The sequence below is a fragment of the Oreochromis niloticus genome, linkage group LG2, assembly GCF_001858045.2.
Source record: "Oreochromis niloticus isolate F11D_XX linkage group LG2, O_niloticus_UMD_NMBU, whole genome shotgun sequence".
NCBI classification, from domain to species: Eukaryota; Metazoa; Chordata; class Actinopteri; order Cichliformes; family Cichlidae; genus Oreochromis; species Oreochromis niloticus.
In genome coordinates, this window is record NC_031966.2 from 4,696,372 (window position 1) to 4,723,860 (window position 27,489).

The 27,489-nt window shown below is 41.7% G+C and overlaps 3 protein-coding genes across 3 annotated transcripts; 1 reads left to right on the forward strand and 2 right to left on the reverse strand.

Annotated features, from left to right (window-relative positions):
- Positions 1–2,203: 2,203 nt before the first annotated feature.
- On the reverse strand, positions 2,204–5,999 carry LOC109202965 (piggyBac transposable element-derived protein 4). The gene is made up of 3 exons (XM_019361968.2): positions 5,937–5,999; positions 2,862–4,094; positions 2,204–2,753 (listed from the first exon to the last, which is right to left on the reverse strand). Exons 1-3 carry the CDS (start codon positions 5,997–5,999, stop codon positions 2,337–2,339), a joined length of 1,713 nt encoding a protein of 570 aa, XP_019217513.1. The 3' UTR covers positions 2,204–2,336.
- Positions 6,000–13,770: 7,771 nt separating this feature from the next.
- Positions 13,771–15,978, reverse strand: LOC102081737 (piggyBac transposable element-derived protein 4). The gene is made up of 2 exons (XM_005458862.4): positions 14,420–15,978; positions 13,771–14,311 (listed from the first exon to the last, which is right to left on the reverse strand). Exons 1-2 carry the CDS (start codon positions 15,674–15,676, stop codon positions 13,895–13,897), a joined length of 1,674 nt encoding a protein of 557 aa, XP_005458919.1. The 5' UTR covers positions 15,677–15,978; the 3' UTR covers positions 13,771–13,894.
- Positions 15,979–20,404: 4,426 nt separating this feature from the next.
- Positions 20,405–27,323, forward strand: rab33ba (RAB33B, member RAS oncogene family a). Its single transcript, XM_003454290.4, has 2 exons — positions 20,405–20,904; positions 23,527–27,323. Exons 1-2 carry the CDS (start codon positions 20,677–20,679, stop codon positions 24,019–24,021), a joined length of 723 nt encoding a protein of 240 aa, XP_003454338.1. The 5' UTR covers positions 20,405–20,676; the 3' UTR covers positions 24,022–27,323.
- The last annotated feature ends 166 nt before the right edge of the window (positions 27,324–27,489 follow it).

Below are 27,489 nucleotides of genomic sequence, written 5' to 3' on the forward strand. Positions count from 1 at the left end.
TTAAATTAAGAGGGGATAGAGCTGTGATGTCATCAAGTACACTGCCGTTCCAATTGTAGAACGATCGTGCTGCGTTCTCGGGAAGTCTGGACTCCCGTGTGAACTTAGGAAGTCCAGAGTAGTGAGAATATCCTGTGGTATGAGGTCCAGTTAATAGCATTCTCCTGTTCTAACTGCTTCAGACATCTATCACCCTCTTCCTGTAAACCAGGGGTCCCCAATCCCAGTCCGCGAGGGCCGGTGTCCTGCAGGGTTTAGATCTCACCCTGGGTCAACACACGTGAATCAAATGATTAGTTCATTACCAGGCCTCTGGAGAACTTCAAGACATGTTGAGGAGGTAATTTAGCCATTTAAATCAGCTGTGATGGATCAAGGACACATCTAAAACCTGCAGGGACACCGGCCCTTGTGGACTGGGATTGGGGACTCCTGCTGTAAGCACTTCCTGGGTCTCTTTTCAGGGCCTCATAAATATTTTTGTCGTTGAGCAGTGACAAAATTTTCTCATCATAGTCTGTATGTTTTAGCAAAACTGTGCACCTAGCCTTGTCCGCCGGAAGGATGAGAATGCTGTTGCCATTACCAAGCGATGTAATGAAAACCTTTTTTTTCTTGATTTAATGAATTTAAAAAATGAAAGCAAACTAGTGACAAAGATACTTGGACAGGTTGTCATATTATAGAACTATAGAAAATAGAGATGCAGGCTACCCAGGTGAACACTGTGGCCGAATATAGTACTGAAGCAATAGGAATGTAATATCTAAAAGCTCTGTGCTCATCTGAGCCTTACGGCTAACTGAATTAAATGTACAGTCGAGGCATGCAGTATGCTCACAACTTTTATGTATTCAGTATGTGGGTCGGAGTGAATGTGGACAGACAAAAAATACTACTACTGAGTTTACTTTTGTCTGTACGTCATATTTATGATTAAAAACAAATGTAATCAAATTAGATATTGATATTTTCATATGGGAATTGATCCTGCAACATGAAATGCTGATATTGGAAGTATTGATATTTCAGGACCGCTCCTCACATCACTACCTCTCAGTCAGTGAGTGAGACGGTGGACAGCGGTGAGGAGAGTGCAAGTACATTGCAAAAACACATAAATATGACTGACAACTGTAAACGAAGCAGCATCTGGCTGCAGTTTAAAGAAGCAGCAGGTACTCACGAAGAGGAGAAACCGAATCAGCTGAGGCATTTGATTTTTCTGAATGTAGAACTGCACTGAGGACAGACTGTCTGGCTGCTGAGTTTGGTTCTGTTTCTGTTCTGTGGATTTGTTTGCAGATTTGTTTTTCTGTTGAACTGAAATTAAAAGTTTGTTTAAAATACTAAACAAAAGTAAGAATGCCTGCTTTTGTAACAGAACAAATAAACAAAATTAGGCAATTATAAGGCTTCTCATAAAAACACTAAATGCAAAAGGGTTTATCAACACACAAAGTATTCATATTAGCCTAGTAAAGCTAAAATATGAGGCTACAGATGATAATAAATTAGGAGCCATTTGGGAGCCAAAAGAGCCGGATCTCTGAAAAGAGCTAAACTTCCCATCAGTAGTCAGTAAGCCGCAACAACCACATGTCACGTTCGCCACTGACAGAAAATGGGAGTAAACACGTTTTTAAAACTTTAAGAACTTATTTCTTAAATCCAGCTCCCCACACGGTGTTACATCTATGTCAGTTATGTGTAGCATTGCATGTCCCCTTTAACCCTAAGGAGATCCTTAAATATCCTAATGACAAAAACTGGCAGCTTCCCAAAAAGTGCTATAAAAATGTTATATATTAATATTGTTTTCCACTTTAAATGAGTCAGTTTTTTTAAAACTACTTCTGCCTAAGACATTCATATCAAGTATAATTATATTTTGGGGTTTTGACCCTTTGAAGCTGCACATAGCTTCTGTTTACATAGCTGCACTGTTTTTTAACCGAAAACCCCCCAAATAACTAAAATATTTTCCATAAAATACATTTCAAGAAATATTTCATTGCTATTATAGATTGGCACCAACATTGATTTTGATTCAACATTATTTGTTTTCACTTTTTTTGCAGTAAATGTAATAATCATAACCTATAATGGTATATGATGTTTTTCACTTTTTCCACACTAAATGTTTATTACCTTGCGTTCTAAAATAAAATAAAAAATAACGTAAATAAAAATACAAGATCAGTTTGAACTAGAAAAACATTTATTTTAGAAAGACAAACATGAACATTTATGTTGTTGGGGATGGGGAGAAGGCGACAGAGAGAGAGAGAGAGAGAGAGAGAGAGGTAGTATGTGTCTGGGTGTGAGAGTCCTGCTCAGGCGGAGCAGTTGTTGCAAATGGACACACTGTGGTCCTTGCATGTATACTTCTCACATTTGCAGCAGGTGTTGACAATTCTTCTCCTTTTTTCTTTGCAAAGTTCGCACTGCCTCCTGCCCTTACATTTAATGATGGGAGAGGGGCCTGCAGCCGCTGCAGTCATTTGTGTGACTACTGCTGCAGCGGCTGATGAGCGGGGAAGGCGCTCTCTCTTTACAATGTGCGGGTTCACCAGCATTTCTCCCACTTCTTCAATGAAGAGCCTCCGTTTGTATCCTTTCTGCTTCTGCCAGGATGGCTCGATTGATGTCCACAGGACGTAGGCATTGTAAAGTGAAACATCGAGGAGGTTGTGGAAGAGGGCCAGTGGCCAATAATTTGTTCTCCTCCTGCAGGAGTAGGTGCCAACAACCTAACAAAACAAAAAAACATAAAACATAAAACTTACATATATTTCAGACAAGAATATATGAGCAAGAATGAATAAATATGTGCGTAACTGGTGCGTAATGACACCTACCTGATCAAGTTTGTCGACACCTCCTTTGCATTTGTTGTAATCTTGGATTATGACGGGCTTTCTCTTCCCTTCAGTGCTCACGTCTGGACGGCGGTGTTTTGTGCTTAGTAGCAGCACATTCTTGCCTCGTCGGGCCGTGTAAGACACAAGTGTGCGGGTCTTCGTAAAAGCGAAGATGGAGGAGAAGAGCGCTCTCTTTTTTGCCTGGAGCAAATGAGGTGGAAGCTCAGGCTTGTTTTGGCGAATTGTGCCAACCAGGGCCATTTTCCTCTTGAGTAGCTCATCTGCCAGTGCACAGGAAGTGAAAAAATTATCACAGGTGACGACGTGTCCCTGGAGCCCCTCTGTCATGTCCAGGACCACCCTCATCCCCTGGTTGACTTCAACACGATCTGGAGCTGGTTTGCCCGTGTACACCTGCAGTCTCCAGGCGTAGGATGTTTTGACATCACAGGCTGCCCAAATCTTGATACCATATTTGGCTGGCTTTTTTGGCATGTACTGCCTGAAGCTGCACCTGCCTTTGAACGAGACGAGTTGTTCATCCACACAGAGATCTCTGTCTGGGCTGAACAGCATCTCCAGGCGGTGCGTCCACATATTCCAGACTTTGCGGAAGGGAGCCAACTTGTCAACACGGCGTGGGGGGCGGGATAGCTTGTCATCGAACCGCAGTGCTCTGCTGATGTGTTGAAACCTCTTCTGGGACATCGTAGCCCGGAAAATGCTCCGTCCCCATTTCTCACTCCAGAGGCTGATCGTTGATTCATGTTTTGACCTGTAAACACCGGACAAAACGAGCAGCCCCACATAAGCCCGAAATTCCTCTGCGTCTATATCTCGCCAGCCTGGGATTTTGCGTTTCCCATGCAGGTTTGTCATGGACACAATATGCTGCACGATTTCATCCGTTAGCAACAGTGCGAAGCTGGATATGGGGTCAACGATTCGGGAGGTGGCATAGCGTGTAGGTCCCGGGATCAGACCAGTGGCTGCTGGGATGTAGCGGAACGTCTCAGCGTCTGTGGGAGACCAAGATATTTTTCCATTTTTTGAAGTCCATGCTGTTTCATCCATTTCCCGTCCGTTTTCATCTTCAGCCGCTGCTGTTTCATCCATTTTCTCTCCGCTTTCATCTTCATCCGAGTCGGAACTGGACCCCAGCTGCTCTGTTTCTGCCTCCGATACCTCCTCCGCCTCCTCGTCCCAGATTCCACGGGGGATAACGCGGAGCTATCCTCGTACTCAGAGTTCATGATCACTGGATATCACGGATATTTAAATATATTTGCTTATGCAGCCAGGAGATCGTTCCTCTCACATTCACTTTTGCAAGCACATGCAGGACTGAACCGATCCAAAACTCTATCCGGTTAGTGGTGACGCATGGACCCTGCTTCCGGTCAGTCCAACTAACGTAAAGCTACAAACATCTCTACTGTTTAGGCTACGTCCACACGTACACTGGTATTTTTGAAAACGGAGATTTTCCGTTTTCGTTTTTAAAAAAAATCCCGTCCACACGTGCAGTTTTGAAAAAAATATCTCCGTCCACATGTAAACACCCCGCCCCCCCCCAAAAAAACAAAGGCAAACGCTGTAAGGAGCACGCCAAAGCAACAGGTGGCGATATAATCCTAACCGTGTAGAAATATTGGCCAATGAGAAGTCTTGAAGCCAGGGCTTGAACGCATAAACAAAGAGGGCAGAACTTTTTTTTCTTCCAACTTTATTTCAAGAAGAACAATAACAACAAATATAAAACATCAAGGAGAGAATGTGCAATAGACTGCAAAAAAGAGAGAGGGGTGCGAGACATTGAATAATCAAACAAAGACATTAAACATATTACAAATATTGATGGTTTTTAAAGCTTTTTTGGTGTGAGAAGAAAGGATTGTATTCACATAGAGTTCAACTTCTTTCCAGAAGGTGAAAAGTGTGGCTTCTTACTTGAGAACTAAAAAGCATTCGAGTCTTTCCTGCATTCACTTTTGCAAGCACATGCAGGACTGAACCGATCCAAAATTCTATCCGGTTAGTGGTGACGCATGGACCCTGCTTCCGGTCAGTCCAACTAACGTAAAGCTACAAACATCTCTACTGTTTAGGCTACGTCCACACGTACACTGGTATTTTTGAAAACAGAGATTTTCCGTTTTTGTTTTTTTTTAAAAATCCCGTCCACACGTGCAGTTTTGAAAAAAATATCTCCGTCCTTCTTTTTTCTTTGCCTGTCCCGTTTGGTTCTTTTGCCATCAGAATTATTGTCTAAAGGCCAAGAAAGATGCCCAACGGATTTACTTTACCAAATGGACCATCCGAGCCTTGCCGTATTGGTCCATTTGATTGACCTTTGTTTTTATTGTTTATTTTATTTTCACTTGTTACACACGGGACAGACATGACTCGGGGAAAGAAAAGGGAGAAAGAAAGAGAGGTAGGGGAAGAAAAACAGCAGGGAAGAGGAACGGTGATAAAGGGCAAAAATCAAAAACCAAAGAAACAAATAGACAAAAAATACATATATCAATCACCTGGATCACCTGTTGAGAAAGAAAAAAGAGAAAACAAGCAAAAAAACAGAGCAATATAATAAACAACATCATCGTGATAATCTATGTGAATATAACAGTAAATACTAAATATTGAATATTATTGTGCAGCACGTAAGATTTACAGCGCACAGTGTGCTTTGAGGTAGCGGCCAAAAAAGGTGTAGTTTGTGTCTGTGAGCACCCGTGACAATCTGCTAGAGGGTGTGGGGGGCCATAGCCCGTCCTCCAGGGCATGAAGCAGGTATGGAGGAGATCCAGGCTCCAGACATCCAGAGGCCCTCAGAGCACAAGAGACCAAGGAAGACCAATGGAGGGGCAGCCGCGCCACTATCCCGGAAAGAGCTGAGGAGAGCCCCAGATGAGGGGTCACTCAGCAGCCGCGGAGCAGAAGCCAGAGGGAGTTGCAGTGATGTGCCCGTGAGCTCCGCCGGCAGCCAGCTGTGCCAGAGTGGACTGGGCCCCGAAGCCCCAGGCTCCAGGCCCGACAAGCAGCCACCAGGAGTGAGCCGGTGTGTACCTGAACGCCCATCCCCGGACACCGAGAACCACCAATATCATTGTTGGCGATTTCAACATTCATGTGGATGACTCAACAAACAGTACCACTAAGGAGTTCCTGAGCATTATGGACTCTTTCAACTTTGTTCAGCATGTAGCAGGGCCTACTCATAGGGCTGGGCACACTTTGGACTTGGTCTTCACCTGTGGTGTTTCCCTTGACCACATGAACTTAAATGAAGTTGTTTTTAGCGACCATAAGTCAGTCTCTTTTACTGTATCTGTTAATTCAGAGTCCCATCCTCAAGGTTCTATTAGGCGCAGGCGCTTTATTGACGACTCTACAATTTCTGAGTTTTCCTCTCTTTTTAACTTTAAAAGTTCTTCTAATGAGGTTGAGCTTTTAACTAATTCTTTTAATGAACACTGTCTTGCCATTTTAAATCAGGTTGCTCCTTTCAAAAGCAGTTATTGCTCTCTTAATTCCCGCACACCGTGGTTAAATAATCAGACTCGTGGTCTTCGACGCTCCTATCGAAAAGCAGAGCGCCTGTGGAAGTCCACTGGTCTGACTGTCCATCGTGAGCACTTTAAAGAACTACTTTACCTATATAATGAGTCAGTCAAAGAGGCCAGATCCTCTTACTTCAATAATCTTATAAATCGTCATAAAAATAATTCAAGAATTCTATTTGATACCATCAACAGTATTGTTTCTCCTCCAACCCAGCATGCTCTGCTGCTTTCTGATGAAGATTGTAATACTTTTCTTAATTACTTTGTAAATAAGGTGATGGACTTGAAATCCAAAATTTCCTCAAGTGCCTCCCCTTATGAAGACACCCCCTGCTGTCTTGGATCATTTACCTCCTTTTCTCCAATCACACTAAATGACTTAATTATAGTTTTAGGTAAAATGAAATCCTCTTCGTGCTCTGTGGATATATTACCTCACTCTGTCCTGTCTGGGTCTATCACCAGCATTGGTCCCACATTACTATCCATCATCAACAGTTCACTGAGGCAAGGCTGTGTTCCATCTTATTTTAAACATGCTGTGGTAACTCCTCTGTTAAAAAAACAGAACCTTGATCCTAGCTCTGCAAGTAATTACCGACCTATTTCAAAATTGCCATTTTTAAGTAAATTACTTGAAAAAATTGTTGAAAATCAGTTCAGGTCTCTATTATGTAAATTACACATCCTTGACCCTTTTCAGTCTGGCTTTCAAAAGCAGCACTCTACAGAGACCGCTCTCCTAAGAGTCTATAATGATCTATTAATGGCATCTGACGCAGGGAATTGTTCTGTGATCATCTTGCTTGATCTTAGTGCAGCCTTTGACACCATCGATCAAAAAATCCTACTCAACAGGCTCAAGGTTTTGGCTGGTGTATCTGGCTCTGCCCTAGACTGGTTTTCTTCCTACTTATCAGACAGGACCTTTTCTGTTAGGACTGACAGGTTCACCTCTGACATTGCTGCCCTGACCTGTGGTGTCCCACAGGGTTCAGTTTTAGGTCCATTACTATTTTCTTTTTATATGCTTCCTTTAGCTGGTATCATTCAATCTTTTAGCGACCTGTCTTATCATTTTTATGCTGATGACATTCAGCTCCATATGTCCTTTAAGCCTCATCAGCTGGATAGGCTGTCCACCCTAGTCCAGTGCTTAACCCAGGTTTCTGATTGGCTTTCAAGCAACTACCTTGTTCTAAATACTAACAAAACCGAGACCATGATCATAGCTCCTCCTGAGCTACATTCTAAAATCAGTCAGGTTCTTGCCTCCTTCTGTCCATCTGTCAAGTCAAATATTCGAAATCTCGGAGTAATATTTGACTCTTCTCTGGGCCTCGACTCTCATGTAAAATCTTTGTCTCGTTCCTGTTTCTATCATTTAAGAAACATATCTAAACTGCGACATATGGTTTCTTCAGCTGAACTGCAAAAACTAATTCATGCATTTGTGTCATCACGCCTAGATTATTGTAATTCCCTGTTTACTAGCTTGGATAAATCATCTCTCTCTCGCCTTCAGGCAATACAAAACGCAGCAGCCAGACTATTAACTCGTTCTACCAAACGTGTTCACATCACTCCCATCTTATATTCTTTACATTGGCTCCCAATAGAGTTTAGAATTCGCTTTAAAATTCTTGTTTTAACATATAGAGCACTAAATGGCCAGGCCCCAGATTATTTATCCAAGCTTCTTATAAAATACACTGCTGCTCGTCATCTCCGCTCACAGACTCAAAGTCTCTTAGTTGTTCCCCGTACACGACTGAAGACAAAAGGGGACAGAGCCTTTCAGTCTGTTGTACCAAGGCTGTGGAACAGTTTACCACTACAGTTACGTTTGCTTGACTCTGTGGATTGTTTTAAAAAACAGTTAAAAACTTTTCTGTTTAAACAAGCCTTTTGTTGATCTCTTCATATTTTATATTTTTTACATTATTTACATTTGATCTTTTATATTGTGTACATTGTCTATCGATTTTATTGTTTATTTTAATATTTATGTACAGCGCTTTGTGATTGTCTATCTGCGAAAAGCGCTTAATAAATAAAGTTTACTTACTTACTTACTTACTTACTGATGTCTAAGGGCGTCTGCCACTGGCAGGGGGAGTGGTGGGGGGAGATAGTCCTCCATACCTTGGAGTACCTGAGATGTCCCCAGAGAGGTGGCGTCTGATACCCAACCTGACATATAGACACAGACATACAGGCACACACAGATACAAACATCCATTCCCACCCTCATGCTCTCATATGCAATTACTCAACACTCACCCAACATGGAGTCAGACATAAATAGACACTGTACACACAATCACACTCCCCAAGCGTACTCTAAGCCCCAGGTCTAGGTACCCTTGCCCCTAGAGGGGGAAACTGCACCCAGATCTAGGTAGTGTTACCCTTTTCCCTGGGGTGGAGAGAAGCAGACCACCCCGACTCCGCAGCAGCAGGGAGGTCCCACATTCCAGACCCCAATCGGACGGCCAACTCCTCCTCCCAGCCCCCCCACCCCAACAGGCAACAGAGAACGGGGATGTGTGAAGACTCCAAACCTCCCTCCACCCGCTCAATGGTCAATGGTCACTTTATTGTCCCTAACGGGAAATTGATTTGCAGTATGTCCGTACAAACAAACAAACAGACAACCAACACATCACATACACTCACCAAAATAATATAATATAAGCCTGATAAAACAACCTAGATTTTTCATCAAAAAAGTGCAATGTGCAATGGCAACAACACTTATGGTTTAGTGTTATTAACTATGATAATAGCACTAGGTACAAAAGACAGTCTATGTCTCTTTGTCTTCACTGCAGGCACTTTATAACGACGACCCGATGGAAGCAGTTGAAAATCATTAAAGAGACGATGATCTGAACACAACAGGACAGAGTTTGCCTTCCTCAGCACCTGCCTGTTATAAAAGTCCACAAGCTGGACCTGAGGCCTCCCTGAAATTTTACCAGCCACTTTAACCAGGTTGTTAAGTCTGGTCTTATTATTCAGGGACATATTACCGTACCAAGCAATGATACAGAAGGTTAAAACAGATTCAATAAAACTTTTATAAAAAAGAGTCATCATTTCAGATGAAACATTAAAACCTCTCAACCTCCTTAAAAAGTACAATCTTTGTTGAACCTTTTTCACTGTAGCAGCAAGATGTGACTCAAAGGACAGAGCCTTATCAAGAACAACCCCCAAACACTTATAACTGTCCACCAGTTCAATGGCCGCACCATTTACCACTGTTAGCGCAGGATGGGGCGATGTCTTCCTGAAGTCAATAACCATGTCCTTGGTTTTTAAGGTGTTAATCATTAAGAATGACTGATCACACCACGAAACAAACTCATCCACAACAGGCCCATGGGAATCCTCTTCACCATGAAGGAGGCTTACAATGACTGTGTCATCTGCATATTTAATGAAATGCCTGTTGGCCTGTGTACTGCGACAGTCATTAGTGTACAAAATATACAGTAGAGGAGAGAGACAGCAACCTTGTGGTGAGCCAGTAGAAGAGTTCAGCTGTTTGGAAAAACAGCCGTTTACCCTCACACACTGAGATCTGTCAGTTAAAAAGTCTAAAATCCAACCAACGAGATTAAAATCAAGTTTAAACTGGTTAAGAAGCTTATCAACTAAAAGATGTGGCTGGATAGTATTAAAAGCTGAAGAAAAATCAATAAATAAGAGCCGAGCATGAGCTTTGGCGCCATCAAGATGGCGATAAAGGTAGTTCAACAGAGTGACCACTGCATCATCAACACCTCTACAAGGCCTGTATGCAAATTGTAGTGGATCTATAAGCTTCTCTACTTGCTGCAGGATCTCCTTCCTGACAAGTTTTTCAAAGGACTTCATCACTAAGGATGTTCATATGTAGTGTTGATGCATGTGTGTTCTAAGACACATTTAAGTATGCTAACCATGTGTTTGGTCAAAATTAATTTGAGACAAGAATCTGTCAGAACTTTTGTAATTATATTTCTCTCTTATTGTGTTTTGTTTCACCAGTGCATGTGTGATTTTTTTCCCCCTGTGCATTTCCAAACCGATGGTTAAAGTGGCCGGTATTGTCAACTAACTCTTCTGGCTCTCTTGCTTCTTGCCGTAGCGTGTTTGGCATTTTTTACCATTATTTTTTAAAAATATCAAGAGCTAATAGAAATCAGATGATTAAACAGCAGAGAGCAATCAGGAAATCAGGATGGAAAGTAAAACTTAGGACTGATACAAACATTAACACTGAAACCTAAAGAACGATGAAGGAACAGCCTACAGGAACATATCAAACATGACCATAAGAAGACTCGCAACACACGAAGACAGAGATGAAACACTGACAGAAAAACTTAGACAGACAGAACTAACTACAGTCCCGATCAAAAGTTTAAAATCACTTGAAAAATGGCAACAACAAAAAATCATATTTTGTATGGATGGATCTTAACATTTATTGAAAACAACGCTTAAACTGAGACAGGCTGTTTCACAGCGGATCAAAAGTTTAGGACCACGTGCCTTTAAAAGGCCAAATCTTTGCAAACGTGTGGATTCATTGTCATTTTCTGTCAGGTAGTCTCACTGTGGTCAGGTTGTTGAACTGCATAAGCGGTGTCTCTCGCAGCGCACCATCGCTGCTGAGGTGGGACGCAGTAAGACGGTCATTTGGAATGTCTTAAATGATCCTGGAGGTTATGGAACAAGTCAAGTGAAAGACCCCAAAAAATTTTCACCAGCACTGACCCGGAGGATCCAGTTGGCTGTTTACCCTGGGTCAACACACCTGAATCAAATGATTAGTTCATTACCAGGCCTCTGGAGAACTTCAAGACATGTTGGCCATTTCTCAATTCTCAAGTACGCGAGTACGTACTCGCCGAGAACACACGGGAGTACGTACCCGCCGAGAACACACAGGAGTACGTACCCGCCGAGAACGTGAGCACGGACTCGCGATATGTACAATTGGAACACCTGCATACGTGATGATGTCACAGGTCACTGAAACACTGAAATAAACCAAACATTAACATTTAGAAGTGATCTAAGTGACTTATATATCATTTTTAACCTCAGTAGTGAAACCTCTATTAATAAAAATAGTGTACATGTACATACGTGTACATACCTTAATGAAAACAAGCAGGTGAGATGTTAGAACGATGTTATTTCTATTTTAGTGGAAACGATGTGCCGGGAGTCCGCTGTTGAGTTTTGGACGAAATGCATTCTGGGATATATAGCTGTACCAAGTCCACACCGATGCATGCTCGATAAAACGGGCGGAGCGAGAACACATCCGGGACTTTTTTGCGTTCTCGGTTTGATGCGTACTTCGAATTGGAACAGTACTTGGTCTCCGACTGATGACGTATCACGAGTACACGAGAACGCAAGTACGCACAAGTACGCATATTGAGAAACGCCCATGTTGAGGAGGTAATTTAGCCATTTAAATCAGCTGTGATGGTTCAAGGACACATCTAAAACCTGCAGGGACACCGGCCCTTGTGGACTGGGATTGGGGACTCCTGCTGTAAGCACTTCCTGGGTCTCTTTTCAGGGCCTCATAAATATTTTTGTCGTTGAGCAGTGACAAAATTTTCTCATCATAGTCTGTATGTTTTAGCAAAACTGTGCACCTAGCCTTGTCCGCCGGAAGGATGAGAATGCTGTTGCCATTACCAAGCGATGTAATGAAAACCTTTTTTTTCTTGATTTAATGAATTTAAAAAATGAAAGCAAACTAGTGACAAAGATACTTGGACAGGTTGTCATATTATAGAACTATAGAAAATAGAGATGCAGGCTACCCAGGTGAACACTGTGGCCGAATATAGTACTGAAGCAATAGGAATGTAATATCTAAAAGCTCTGTGCTCATCTGAGCCTTACGGCTAACTGAATTAAATGTACAGTCGAGGCATGCAGTATGCTCACAACTTTTATGTATTCAGTATGTGGGTCGGAGTGAATGTGGACAGACAAAAAATACTACTACTGAGTTTACTTTTGTCTGTACGTCATATTTATGATTAAAAACAAATGTAATCAAATTAGATATTGATATTTTCATATGGGAATTGATCCTGCAACATGAAATGCTGATATTGGAAGTATTGATATTTCAGGACCGCTCCTCACATCACTACCTCTCAGTCAGTGAGTGAGACGGTGGACAGCGGTGAGGAGAGTGCAAGTACATTGCAAAAACACATAAATATGACTGACAACTGTAAACGAAGCAGCATCTGGCTGCAGTTTAAAGAAGCAGCAGGTACTCACGAAGAGGAGAAACCGAATCAGCTGAGGCATTTGATTTTTCTGAATGTAGAACTGCACTGAGGACAGACTGTCTGGCTGCTGAGTTTGGTTCTGTTTCTGTTCTGTGGATTTGTTTGCAGATTTGTTTTTCTGTTGAACTGAAATTAAAAGTTTGTTTAAAATACTAAACAAAAGTAAGAATGCCTGCTTTTGTAACAGAACAAATAAACAAAATTAGGCAATTATAAGGCTTCTCATAAAAACACTAAATGCAAAAGGGTTTATCAACACACAAAGTATTCATATTAGCCTAGTAAAGCTAAAATATGAGGCTACAGATGATAATAAATTAGGAGCCATTTGGGAGCCAAAAGAGCCGGATCTCTGAAAAGAGCTAAACTTCCCATCAGTAGTCAGTAAGCCGCAACAACCACATGTCACGTTCGCCACTGACAGAAAATGGCAGTAAACATGTTTTTAAAACTTTAAGAACTTATTTCTTAAATCCAGCTCCCCACACGGTGTTACATCTATGTCAGTTATGTGTAGCATTGCATGTCCCCTTTAACCCTAAGGAGATCCTTAAATATCCTAATGACAAAAACTGGCAGCTTCCCAAAAAGTGCTATAAAAATGTTATATATTAATATTGTTTTCCACTTTAAATGAGTCAGTTTTTTTAAAACTACTTCTGCCTAAGACATTCATATCAAGTATAATTATATTTTGGGGGTTTTGACCCTTTGAAGCTGCACATAGCTTCTGTTTACATAGCTGCACTGTTTTTTAACCGAAAACCCCCCAAATAACTAAAATATTTTCCATAAAATACATTTCAAGAAATATTTCATTGCTATTATAGATTGGCACCAACGTTGATTTTGATTCAACATTATTTGTTTTCACTTTTTTTGCAGTAAATGTAATAATCATAACCTATAATGGTATATGATGTTTTTCACTTTTTCCACACTAAATGTTTATTACCTTGCGTTCTAAAATAAAATAAAAAATAACGTAAATAAAAATACAAGATCAGTTTGAACTAGAAAAACATTTATTTTAGAAAGACAAACATGAACATTTATGTTGTTGGGGATGGGGAGAAGGCGACAGAGAGAGAGAGAGAGAGAGAGAGAGGTAGTATGTGTCTGGGTGTGAGAGTCCTGCTCAGGCGGAGCAGTTGTTGCAAATGGACACACTGTGGTCCTTGCATGTATACTTCTCACATTTGCAGCAGGTGTTGACAATTCTTCTCCTTTTTTCTTTGCAAAGTTCGCACTGCCTCCTGCCCTTACATTTAATGATGGGAGAGGGGCCTGCAGCCGCTGCAGTCATTTGTGTGACTACTGCTGCAGCGGCTGATGAGCGGGGAAGGCGCTCTCTCTTTACAATGTGCGGGTTCACCAGCATTTCTCCCACTTCTTCAATGAAGAGCCTCCGTTTGTATCCTTTCTGCTTCTGCCAGGATGGCTCGATTGATGTCCACAGGACGTAGGCATTGTAAAGTGAAACATCGAGGAGGTTGTGGAAGAGGGCCAGTGGCCAATAATTTGTTCTCCTCCTGCAGGAGTAGGTGCCAACAACCTAACAAAACAAAAAAACATAAAACATAAAACTTACATATATTTCAGACAAGAATATATGAGCAAGAATGAATAAATATGTGCGTAACTGGTGCGTAATGACACCTACCTGATCAAGTTTGTCGACACCTCCTTTGCATTTGTTGTAATCTTGGATTATGACGGGCTTTCTCTTCCCTTCAGTGCTCACGTCTGGACGGCGGTGTTTTGTGCTTAGTAGCAGCACATTCTTGCCTCGTCGGGCCGTGTAAGACACAAGTGTGCGGGTCTTCGTAAAAGCGAAGATGGAGGAGAAGAGCGCTCTCTTTTTTGCCTGGAGCAAATGAGGTGGAAGCTCAGGCTTGTTTTGGCGAATTGTGCCAACCAGGGCCATTTTCCTCTTGAGTAGCTCATCTGCCAGTGCACAGGAAGTGAAAAAATTATCACAGGTGACGACGTGTCCCTGGAGCCCCTCTGTCATGTCCAGGACCACCCTCATCCCCTGGTTGACTTCAACACGATCTGGAGCTGGTTTGCCCGTGTACACCTGCAGTCTCCAGGCGTAGGATGTTTTGACATCACAGGCTGCCCAAATCTTGATACCATATTTGGCTGGCTTTTTTGGCATGTACTGCCTGAAGCTGCACCTGCCTTTGAACGAGACGAGTTGTTCATCCACACAGAGATCTCTGTCTGGGCTGAACAGCATCTCCAGGCGGTGCGTCCACATATTCCAGACTTTGCGGAAGGGAGCCAACTTGTCAACACGGCGTGGGGGGCGGGATAGCTTGTCATCGAACCGCAGTGCTCTGCTGATGTGTTGAAACCTCTTCTGGGACATCGTAGCCCGGAAAATGCTCCGTCCCCATTTCTCACTCCAGAGGCTGATCGTTGATTCATGTTTTGACCTGTAAACACCGGACAAAACGAGCAGCCCCACATAAGCCCGAAATTCCTCTGCGTCTATATCTCGCCAGCCTGGGATTTTGCGTTTCCCATGCAGGTTTGTCATGGACACAATATGCTGCACGATTTCATCCGTTAGCAACAGTGCGAAGCTGGATATGGGGTCAACGATTCGGGAGGTGGCATAGCGTGTAGGTCCCGGGATCAGACCAGTGGCTGCTGGGATGTAGCGGAACGTCTCAGCGTCTGTGGGAGACCAAGATATTTTTCCATTTTTTGAAGTCCATGCTGTTTCATCCATTTCCCGTCCGTTTTCATCTTCAGCCGCTGCTGTTTCATCCATTTTCTCTCCGCTTTCATCTTCATCCGAGTCGGAACTGGACCCCAGCTGCTCTGTTTCTGCCTCCGATACCTCCTCCGCCTCCTCGTCCCCAGATTCCACGGGGGATAACGCGGAGCTATCCTCGTACTCAGAGTTCATGATCACTGGATATCACGGATATTTAAATATATTTGCTTATGCAGCCAGGAGATCGTTCCTCTCACATTCACTTTTGCAAGCACATGCAGGACTGAACCGATCCAAAACTCTATCCGGTTAGTGGTGACGCATGGACCCTGCTTCCGGTCAGTCCAACTAACGTAAAGCTACAAACATCTCTACTGTTTAGGCTACGTCCACACGTACACTGGTATTTTTGAAAACGGAGATTTTCCGTTTTCGTTTTTAAAAAAAATCCCGTCCACACGTGCAGTTTTGAAAAAAATATCTCCGTCCACATGTAAACACCCCCGCCCCCCCCCAAAAAAACAAAGGCAAACGCTGTAAGGAGCACGCCAAAGCAACAGGTGGCGATATAATCCTAACCGTGTAGAAATATTGGCCAATGAGAAGTCTTGAAGCCAGGGCTTGAACGCATAAACAAAGAGGGCAGAACTTTTTTTTCTTCCAACTTTATTTCAAGAAGAACAATAACAACAAATATAAAACATCAAGGAGAGAATGTGCAATAGACTGCAAAAAAGAGAGAGGGGTGCGAGACATTGAATAATCAAACAAAGACATTAAACATATTACAAATATTGATGGTTTTTAAAGCTTTTTTGGTGTGAGAAGAAAGGATTGTATTCACATAGAGTTCAACTTCTTTCCAGAAGGTGAAAAGTGTGGCTTCTTACTTGAGAACTAAAAAGCATTCGAGTCTTTCCTACTAAAGTCAGTATAACCAAATAGCACATTTTGGTAAAAAAGCACAAAATCTGATAAGACATCGCATAGAAGCAGAACTGAGTCGTACATGTGGACAAACAGTGAGGTGGAATCATTCCTCAATATCACACTGGAATATGAAAAAGCAAAAAACAAGAAAACGTGGACTGGGAGACTTGTCAGGGGAAGTAAGGTTAGCCTACCATCAGGGCTGGACTTGGACAAAAAATCGGCCCGGGCATTTTGACTAGAGCCCACCAGGTATTATAAGAAAAACCATAAAGCCTTTGAATGAAAACAAATGCTGTTGTCACAGTGATGTAAACTTTCTTGTTGGTATATATGTATCAGTCTAATAAACTTAAACCTTCACCATCCTCCCTATTCTGGTATTCTAAACAGTACCCGAAAGTAGACTGCTTGGTCGAGTTAACCTCCTGAACTTTCTACAACAAATGGTGAAAACCTGAAATTAAGACAGAGAAGACTAGAGGTGAGACATGATCATTACTGATTACTGATGACAGATTTAGATATATTTTCATAAACCATTCATTTGCCACATCAATAAACAGCATGGCAGGGCAAAATATTTTTTCTAACATAGCAACCTTTAAAAAGTGAAAGGAGACAGAAAGACAGATGAGAAAGAAAAACGTAATTGACTTTTTGATGGCATTTTACACACAGTAGGTACAGTATCTAGAAAATGTGGGAAAATACTGGCATCATATACAGTACTAAACTACTTCTGAAGAAATTATGATGGGACCCTAAAAAAATACTATGTACAATAATGGATTTCTATACATTTTACATCAGATGAAAACGTTTGTTGTAAGATTCAGAGTGATAAACAAACAAGAGAGAAAAGCCGATCAGCTGATCACTGATCAGTTTCATGATTGAAGTAGAAACAGGAGAGAGAGGGGGAGAGACTGAGAGGAGAAGAGGCAGCTGTGCAGCAAAGACACAATAACTCCAGCTTTGTGTCTTTTTCATTGTAGCTGAAATACGGGACAAACTGTGCTCCTTTTCACCTCAATACCAAACGCGCAATATTTTCTCTGTATACGAGACGATTCCGTTTTTTAGGGGACAGTTGGAAACTCTAATAACTAACCTTATAAATAAGATAAAACAAGTTCAACATCAATAAAATCATAGCACCTGCCCAGCAGTATAGAAACGAGTTATTGTAACTGACTGTAAAAAGTCAGCATAACGAAAATAAACTCCACCTAAACTTGGTTTATATCTGACCCAGATAGACTGCAGGTCATAACTTCTTACATGAAGTTCAGTTCACCGCCTCGGGTCTCTGCTCCTCCTGCCTTTCCGTCATCCACCTGCCAGCGTGTTGCATCTGCTGGCCTCCACCACTTGCTAATGTTACTGAATCTGTAGAAGCGCCGCCATAGCCAACACCAAACAATTGAGTTATTTTTACACATCTCCCTTCATCTGGCCAATGCACCACCTTTCAGTGTTTATACCATTACGGAAAAAAACGAAGAAAAAAAACCCCATCGGCCCATGAAAACGAAAAATCACCATCGGCCCACCGGGCATGGCCAGTCCAGCTATGCCTACCATACATGTATAAATGAATGCCCTACTGTATTTCAGTAGCCCAATTATAGATGCCTTTAGCACCTTAAGTTTGACCTAGTAATGATACAGCTCAGCTTCATTTCTTTAACTACTGTGTAGCTTAACCTATACGAAATCATCATAATGACAGATTTATATTCATCTGAATCTGCAGTGTAACTGTGTTGGTGTTGAGTCCCTACCTCAAGAATGTTGTAGAGTTTAAAATATAGGAAAAGAGAACACTTAACCTAAAATATTTAAGTGTAGCACTTAAGTAAATATTAATCTTGGTATTCCACCACTGATTTATTTTTGTCATTTATTGTGGTTAATTTGTTTTTCATTATTTTATTCTACCTTTTGTCAAGGCAAAACTCAAGGGCCACAGACAGGACAGACTTAAAAGAAGACTTTCAACTGAAACACATTTGCATAATGTTGCAGAGGTGAACATACAGATGAAGGGAAGAATTCTGGATATGATGGAGACATCTGAGAGGCGAGCTTCTGAACATCACAGTAAATTACAAGTCACTCTTGAGAGACAAGTTCAGTTGCAGATGGATTTTTACTGATAAGACAAGTCATGCATCCACCACCACAACCTTTCAACCTGCCACCACACCATGGTGGGCACATCTATGCATGTGCACCACCACCACACACTGTACCTGGCTCATTTCCACCCAACAGTACCATAACTGAGCGGCCAAGCAGCACACCCTACCCACCCCTACCTTTGCAGGGGACAGGGCAATTTTCCTTCACACGAGCACTTTTGGAGGATGATATTTGAAATAATCTGCATCATTACTTATGCTGGGCAATAAATAACTTATGTTGGAAGCTTTTTGGGCTGCATCTGTACGTTTAATTTATCATTTAATTTCATTATGCCTTATGTTATAATGTTGAAAATATGTTTTGTTTTTTTGCATTTTAAGAATGCTCAACTGTTGGCATGTTAAATGTTTTCCATTAGCTGTTATGCAGCTCAAATGTTTTCTGTTCAAAACAGCACTTTGACTTTGACTTAAGTGTAAGAGGTCTTCCTTGTGCTCCCACAAAACCTTCTTTTATCCTACTTCTGAGAAGGGTTTTTTTTTTAAACACAGCTACTTTTGTGTAAGTTTTCAAGTGCCTTCTTCATTACAAATGTTAATAACTAAAGACAGTATTTCAGATTTTGTCTCACTGAGTTTATTCAGCAAGGAAATAAACTGAAAATTTTACATGGGTGATAAAATACATACAACACAAAAAAAAAATGTCTTATTCCCTGTAAATAACATTTAGCTTATGCAAGTGTGCCACTGTCTTTTGGAACATGTTCACAGGGGCGTAATTTCCAGGGGGGGTTAGGGGGCTTATGACTCCCCCGAATAATCAGACCAAACCAATATAACCCCTTCAATAAAATTATGAATTATCTTGCATAAATAGGCTGTTGATTTTCTTTACTCATTTCAGTTATTACCAGCAAAATAGTTGCGTGTTTAATCATCTGTGAATTTACCCAAATTTATTTACTTATTTAGACAGAGATCTTGACCCCCGCAATGTTCAGCACAAAGTTACGCCGATGCCTGTTCAGGATCACAGTGCACAGATTGTGAAGTGTCACATACCCTGACTTACAATTTCTGTAGATATGACAGTGTCCTACAATAGAACAGAAACCTTTTTTATGGATGAGGAATTCAGTAAGGACTCTCCTGACCCTCTTCCCTTCTGATGTCATGCAATCAGCTCTGTGGTAAGTCTATGTGGCTAGCTGGTTGTCCTTTTCCTGCTGAATTACTTCAATGGCTGTAATCTATCATGTCCCTGTTGGCCTCACAGTAGTTGTGGAGGACAAAACAGACGTAAATGACAAGGGGAAGGTCATTCAGATTAATGTACGCAATGCTCCAAACTGTGCTTTCAGTCTGCCCAAAGCACATCCAATGAGCATTCGAGCTCGAATGGTCATTAAATAAAATGATCAGCCACAAATTTATCAAAAATGAAAGAATTTAGACAGTTTTTTATTCTCAGTGATGGCGTACTGTGTGTTTGGAGTTTAGATCCGGAAATTAAATCAATTTCTTTTCTATCCTTTTGCAAAACTAATAGAGGTAACAGTTCATATTGCACAAGTGTAGCAGAGTGGCGCAGCGGAAGCGTGCTGGGCCCATAACCCAGAGGTCGATGGATCGAAACCATCCTCTGCTATCTATTTTTTTCCCCTTTTTCTACCTTCAAGGTTTCTTATGTAATTAATTGATCCCAATCTTTATGTTTTTCCCACACAGTTCATGGATGATTCCGTGTCCCTTTTTAGTGATTACAGGTTTCTTATATGAAGTTCATTTTTAGATTATTTCTCACTGGACATGAACCTCACATAAAATACAATCTCGCGAGAGGCCACGTTGTTTGGACTACGTTGAACGTGTCATCGCAGGTAGGCTGCGGATAGGAGTGTTTATAGGGATGCACTCGTTTAGAGACAAAGATCAGTGTGTACATTGACATTTTCTAAAGATGGCTCACGCAGCAGCTGCTCTTCTCGTCCTGTAACCGCCTGAGATCAGACTGAGCAGTAACTGTCACCTAGCTGCAGCTGCAGCGGAGCCTGATAACTGACAGCTAGTGGACACTGAGCCCAGTGTCGTCCAGCTCGTCGCTGTGATATGGCGGAGAGCGGGTCGTCAGCTGAATTCTCCAGCTCCCTGACGAGCTCCAGTCTTCCACCGCCCAGGACCCGCATCTTCAAAATCATCGTGATCGGGGACTCCGGGGTCGGGAAGACCTGTCTCACTTACCGCTTTTGTGCCGGCAAGTTCCCCGAGAAGACCGAGGCCACGATCGGTGTGGACTTCAGGGAGAGACTGGTCGAGATTGACGGCGAAAATATCAAGGTGTGTACTGCAGAGGAGCTTCATTGTTACACATCCAGTTCCTCAGGGTGTCTTGGCTGGACTGCAAGGTTCAAAGACAACACAAAACGGTGTATGCTATATGGTGATTGACAGCTAGTGGCAGGTCTTATCAGTGGGCCTCAGATCAGGTCCACTGCAGCAGCAAAACCAAGACAAAGTCGAGACAAGACCGAGACAAAAAAGTCTTTAAACTGCAGCCAGATGCTGCTTCATTTACGGGTGTCAGGCATATTTATGTGTTTTTGCGATGCACTCGCACAGCCCTCCTCACCGCTGTCTACTGTCTCACTCACTGAGAGGACAGACAGATGCTCCACTTGACTGTCGCGTCTCTCACCCTCTCTGTTTTTCACATAATGATATTATCCTATATCCTCGCATGTGATTGGCCACAATATGGAGGGATTGGAGCATAGCTGAGCCACTGTGTTGTTAGAGCTGATGCTTTTGCGCATTACAGATTATCGAACGTTACATTGTGTGTCATGGATACTGTTGACTCTAAACCACTATGTCGATCTGAGACAGCAAGACTGAGACAGCGAGACCAAGACAAGACCACGTAAAAGTGGTCTCGAGACTAAGTCTGGTCTCGAGACATCCAACTCTACTATAAGGTCATTAAGATAAGATGGGGCCTGATTATTTAAGACCTTGTATGTGAGGAGCAGGATTTTGAATTCAATTCTGGATTTAACAGGAAGCCAATGAAGGGAAGCCAAAACAGGAGAAATCTGCTCTCTCTTTCTAGTCCCTGTCAGGACTCTTGCTGCAGCATTTTGGATCAGCTGAAGGCTTTTCAGGGAGTTTTTAGGACATCCTGATAATAATGAATTACAGTAGTCCAGCCTGGAAGTAATAAATGCATGAACTAGTTTTTCAGCATCACTCTGAGACAGGATATTTCTAACTTTCGAGATGTTGGTGCATATATTACACACATGGAAGAAAGCAGTCTTACGTATTTGTTTAAGGTTTGTTTGAAGGATATATCCTGGTCAAAAATGATTACAAGGTTCCTCAATGTTACTGGAGGCCAAGGTAATGCCATCCAGAGTAAGAATCTGGTTAGATACCATATTTCTAAGATTTTTAGGAGCAAGTACAATAACCTCAGTTTGATCTGATTTTAGAAGTGGTGCCACTGACTAGCCAATATTTGGTATGCAGTCTGTTCAGATCACCTGGGTGGCATGGAACCCAAACTGAGAAGGTACTAAAAAGGTATCTTGTACCGGGTACTACCAGCTAATGGAAAACCCTAACAACAGAGTCGAGTCGAGCCCACCGGAGTAGGTACTAGTGGAAAATGGCTATAGAGAAGCATTACACAGTCACTGACCAGGCAGGAAGACAAGCGTTGCATTGTATTGTTACTTATGGATTTAGCTTGATTTTATGACTTTACCACAGCTTGGGTAAAGTCCCAATTCTGACTACCGAGGTAATGGTGTGTGTGAAACAGAGTGCATTGTTACTCTGAGTCCAGGCTGCAACATGGAAGCATCACAAACATCGAACCAGCTGCACAAATCGATCAGCTGCTCAGTCTGTTCTTTCTGTGTATGGTGTGTATGTATAAAATAATATTAATCGAGTTGAGTAAAATGTTCAGTCAATTGTGATTCTAGTTTTTTTTACTGCACTCTGCTGCCTCAACAGTTTGGTCCACACCATGTTGATTTTTTCTGTACAGCTGTGAGCCTGTAAAGAAGGAAGGTTGCTGTTGCTAGCTTTGCTAACATTAGCCACTCTATACAAACTAATCTGCTTTCAGTAATATTTACAAAGTGCCACTCATTTCTACAACATTTAAAACATGACTTGATTATCAAAGATTTTAATTTCGAAATGGCTCCTAAATCCACTCAAATGTATGTTTGTGTGGCCAATGTTTAACCTCGCCTATTCCACTGCGCTCACTTTAGAACAATGTACCACTTAGTCTGACTTTTTTTGGGGGGGGGTGTCTTAATAAGAGAAAGAACTTTGAACATATTTAGACCAGAGGGTGGAGCACAGGTGTTTCAGTTCACTAGCTGCATCAATGATCTGCACAGATATTTGGATTTCTGTGCTGCATAAATGTAATCATAAAGGGCTTCATTTGTCATGGCTGCACAATTGCAGGCACTGCATTACAGGAGTGCCAGCGACACATACGTCATCATAGGAAATAATACAATAAGAACAGCAGCTGTGGCATCTCCAGTTGGCAGCTAATTCAGTTAACTGGCATTGTACAGTACATTATTAAAATATGAATAATCTGCCCATTAACAGTGACAGCCACATTTCAAGACTGACTCTTCCCTAATCTCTAATACTGATGCACAGATCATGAGACCTGCAACAATGTAGAAACAGTGTGTCAGTGTTGTGTTTGTAATGGTTTTTGGCTGACAGTCGTGACACAATAATATGGATAAAAACACAGTACTAGTTTGGACTGTTCTAACTAAAACCACTTTGAGCGGTCAGTAAGATTAGAAAAACGGTATAATAATAATAATCTTATTATAATAATGAATGCAATTTGTGAGTAAATGTCATCACTGCTTGTCTTCTGGCAGGATTTCACTTCTATATTGTCTCGTACAGATCCAGCTGTGGGACACTGCAGGCCAGGAGCGTTTCAGGAAGTCCATGGTGCAGCACTACTACCGCAACGTGCACGCTGTTGTCTTTGTCTATGACATCACCAACGCTGCCAGCTTCCACAGCCTCCCTGCCTGGATCGAAGAGTGCAAGCAGCACGCACTGGGCACAGAGGTACCCAGGATCTTAGTCGGAAACAAGTGTGACCTCCAAGACTCCGTGCAAGTAAACACAGACTTGGCTCAACAGTTCGCAGACGCCCACTCGATGCCACTGTTTGAGACATCTGCAAAGAATCCCAACAGCCAAGGAGACGGAAACAATGGAAATAGTGACCACGTCGAGGCTATTTTCATGACAGTCGCCCATAAGCTAAAGTCTCAGAAGCCCCTGGTGCTCAGCCAGCCCCCTGAGGCATCAGGGGGAACCATCAACCTAAACAGGGGGCGGGATGATGGGGGGGACGGGACCAGGAGCTGGGGCTGCACCAGCTGCTGAGATAGGCTAACAGAGAGGATAGAAGGAGACGAGCTCGGCCCGAGGCGGCTGATGGCCGATGAGGTTGGAGGCAGATGGTGCAGAGCAAAGAACAGATGTCAAAAAAGAGAAAATTATTCTAAAAAATGGCTTCACAATCAGAAAAACACAGATGAATGTCTCCAGTAGAGGATATATTAGTTCACTGCTTGTGCTTAACTGACTTATAACCATTTGAGGCAGTATGTGACGTCTAGGATTGGCAGGGTTCATGGAAATGAACTGTGCCAATGAATGATTGGAAAACTGGGGCCAAAAATCTGATATTAAATCAGTAATTATTCTTTTAACTCCTTCAGCAGAGGCAGATATGTAGGGTCAAAATAACAGAGCACTTTACAAAGTAATGCACTACGAGCCATTTAATTAGACTGTATGTTAGAAGAGCGGTGTCACTGTGGTATGATGTTTGTAGACTGCATTATGTTAAAGGTGTTGGTCATGTTATCTCTGCCCCCCTCTTGGGTGTAATACTCTGCAGGTGGCTGGTTTTAGTTGTCTCATTAATGGCTCCCTGTGAAGTTTACATCTAAATAGTATTTTCACTCTTTGTTTATGTTGAGTGCAAATATGCAGATGCAGTATTCTGAATATTTCACATGGGATCTGGTCTTCCCAGTCCACGGTCTACGTTTCTGTTCTGGGACACCATCAGACTAACTTTGCTCAAGTAACACTACATTTAATTCTTTATTCCTGGGACTTTGAATTTCCAATGGATCCCCTTTGTTCATACGCTTTCTTCTGATTGGTCGCCCTCCAAAAGCTGAGGGTGTTTTTGCTGAACTGCTTGCTTTCTTAGCTTGTTATCCCCATTAATGCTGAAGTTAATTATAAGAACCAGAAACAGGCGTATGCTAGCTGAGTGTGCAGACCGTTAAAAACAGCAGCTACTACTATGAGTTGAAAACTTCACAGGGTGCCTTTAAATCCTGTTGCTTTTACTCCAGTGATTCAAAAACTGCCAATGGAAGTCCACTTATATTAATATTCTGTGTGTAACTAAGTCATAACGAAATACTAAAGTGGAATGAAATGCATGGAGGGAACAATATCCACATTATTGACTTTTTATGGAAAAAGTTAAGTTTTGTCCACTCACTTTTGGGCTGATGTATTGAGTTATGGACAACCTTTCTTTTTCCTCCCACTATATGAACTTTATTATTATTATTATTATTATTATGCCGATGCATTTGCATCAGTTGAGGGTTTAAAGAAGGACTGACTATAAAGTCGTTAACAAATAATGCAAAAAAACGAGAACATCACTAAACACTGAACAATGGTTACGTGGATTCCTGGTCTGTGGCCTGGAGTTTGTTTAATGTTAAGAGTAGATGGAAACTAAAGAAGTATGATCATTTCAATGACAGTTTTACAGAGTGGTTTCTTAAAGTTAAAGACAAATATTAGCTATTTGTCAATTATTAGGACAACCTGCTCCCAGACCCTCCTGTATCAAGTACTAATCAAGTACATGTACTTGACACATGAGTGATTAGTACAACACTAATGTGTCTATTATGACCATTTCATCACATCTTTTTCAGCCAAACAATAAAAAGCTTTGACATCAAGGTCAGGCCCTGGTACTGGCATCACACCTAGTGAACCACCCTCTGTTTCAGCTCATTTTTCCTTTTACAGCTGAAGCTGTTTCAGAGAAAACGATATTAATCCACTTCCCACTGTTCCTCCTAACCGTGGGAGAAACTGCTAAGGTGTTTTCAGTGGATGTACAGTCATTGCTAAACACAGCTACCAGTAGATATACTTGGTACTTAATGTCCTGATAAATGTCTCAGGAAAGCACAAAAATATTCACATAATTACGAGACAGAACAAATTTGTTTTGAGCAAAATCTTTGCTAATAGATTGTTTGTAGACTTAGCATTAGCGGACAGTTAACGAACGGTATTATCTTTCGCACCTTTACTGAAAAACTGTGCCAATAAAATGCGAGCGTGGAAAAACTGGAAATAAATAAATGATCAAGTCTTTTTCATGTTAGGCCTTAATATAGCTCCTCATAATTGGAGCTAAAATATCCAGGAAATGATGGCTACCATCTAGCTGCTAATCTAGTTTGCTGATTTCCTCTGTTTTTGTTTCACTTCTGAACAGTGGGAGGAACTGGTAAGGTGTTTTCTAGGTATGTACAGTCTGTGTGCAGCAGTTGTTATTATTAGGCCTTCAAACAAACCTTTGTATACTGCAATAGAGTACCACAGGAAACAGTCTCAAAAGCTAGCATCGTTTCACTCTATATTCTCCTGTCTGTTTTTTGTTTTTGAATGGATTTGCTTCCTGAAACAAGATCTGTAGTTTTACTATAACATAAAAACTGGGAGTAAATACCCTGCTCATGAGCACTGACATTGTGGTTTAGCTAAGAAGTGGTTAAATGGCATTGCAGAAGTTGTCAGGATCATAAAATGTAACAGGAGCTAAGCAGTGGGGATGCTAAAATGATTTGCTGATAAATTTTATTAAGATATCGATAACTCTTGAAAAAACCTTTGGCTTTTTGAGACATTTTAGATTGATGCTAATTTTCCAAGATGCCCCACAAAAATATGGCGCTATTGCTTTTCCAATTCCTAATGTTGTCTGTAATTCAGGCGCAATGACATAAGGAATGTGCTCAGTCATTCAAAAGGGAACCTTTAGGGAAATACTGGTTAAAACTTTTTGTTTGCCTGCTTCTTTTTATGTGTAGGGCACAATTCTGCATAGTTGGCCAATCAGATGATTAAAACAAATGCCTCTCATTCAAAAGTAAAAGCTTTCTATTAAGTATGTATCAAGGTGGTGGTGGTGGCCTAAGATGCCAGCCATCATCCACCCACGATGCATTCCACAGATCCCCTCCCAGGTCATTAAGCCCTTACTCACACCTTTGTCTGTGTGACCATAACAACTCACAGGATGGTGGGGAGGTGATGAAGGATTGACACCTTGGCTAGCGTGACCTAGAGGTGTGAATCCACTCTGAAACCACCTCCAAGAGGACAGTTCATCAAAGGGTTAAATACCCGGGACACTCAATTTTTAAATAGTTTTTTCTTTACAAAAAAAGGAAAAAGTCACTATCAGGCAAATTGTTATTGTAGACATTGCACTGACCTTGGATTTCCCTACTTCATAGTGTGTCGCTCAGGTGTCTTTCACATGTGGAGTGATGTCTACATCCGCTACTTAGATTACACGTAAGCTTGTGATACAATATTAAGCATGTCTGGCAGCATTCTACAATAAATGCCATCTTTCCCTCCACAAGCAGCGACGGCCCCTTGGCTGGTGTCCATAGAGTAATTTTGTGGCTTTGTCTGAGTTTGTGCATGTCTGACCACAGCTGGTCCTGTGGCTATTCTGCCAATCACCTACAGGTTTTCCTTAAGGCGTCTTAATACACAGACAGTAAA

What these genes read in the sequence shown, in the direction of transcription:
- LOC109202965 (XM_019361968.2), bottom strand. Translation starts at nt 5,999, where the DNA reads ATGAATGTTGAAATCGCCAACAATGATATTGGTGGTTCTCGGTGTCCG. An exon ending in GTCCGGGGATGGGCGTTCAG is followed by an intron (nt 4,095 to 5,936) that starts GTACACACCGGC and finishes GTACGAGGATAG; the next exon opens with CTCCGCGTTATCCCCCGTGG. An exon ending in GTGTCGACAAACTTGATCAG is followed by an intron (nt 2,754 to 2,861) that starts GTAGGTGTCATT and finishes TTGTTTTGTTAG; the next exon opens with GTTGTTGGCACCTACTCCTG.
- LOC102081737 (XM_005458862.4), bottom strand. Translation starts at nt 15,676, where the DNA reads ATGAACTCTGAGTACGAGGATAGCTCCGCGTTATCCCCCGTGGAATCT. An exon ending in GTGTCGACAAACTTGATCAG is followed by an intron (nt 14,312 to 14,419) that starts GTAGGTGTCATT and finishes TTGTTTTGTTAG; the next exon opens with GTTGTTGGCACCTACTCCTG.
- rab33ba (XM_003454290.4), top strand. Translation starts at nt 20,677, where the DNA reads ATGGCGGAGAGCGGGTCGTCAGCTGAATTCTCCAGCTCCCTGACGAGC. An exon ending in TTGACGGCGAAAATATCAAG is followed by an intron (nt 20,905 to 23,526) that starts GTGTGTACTGCA and finishes TGTCTCGTACAG; the next exon opens with ATCCAGCTGTGGGACACTGC.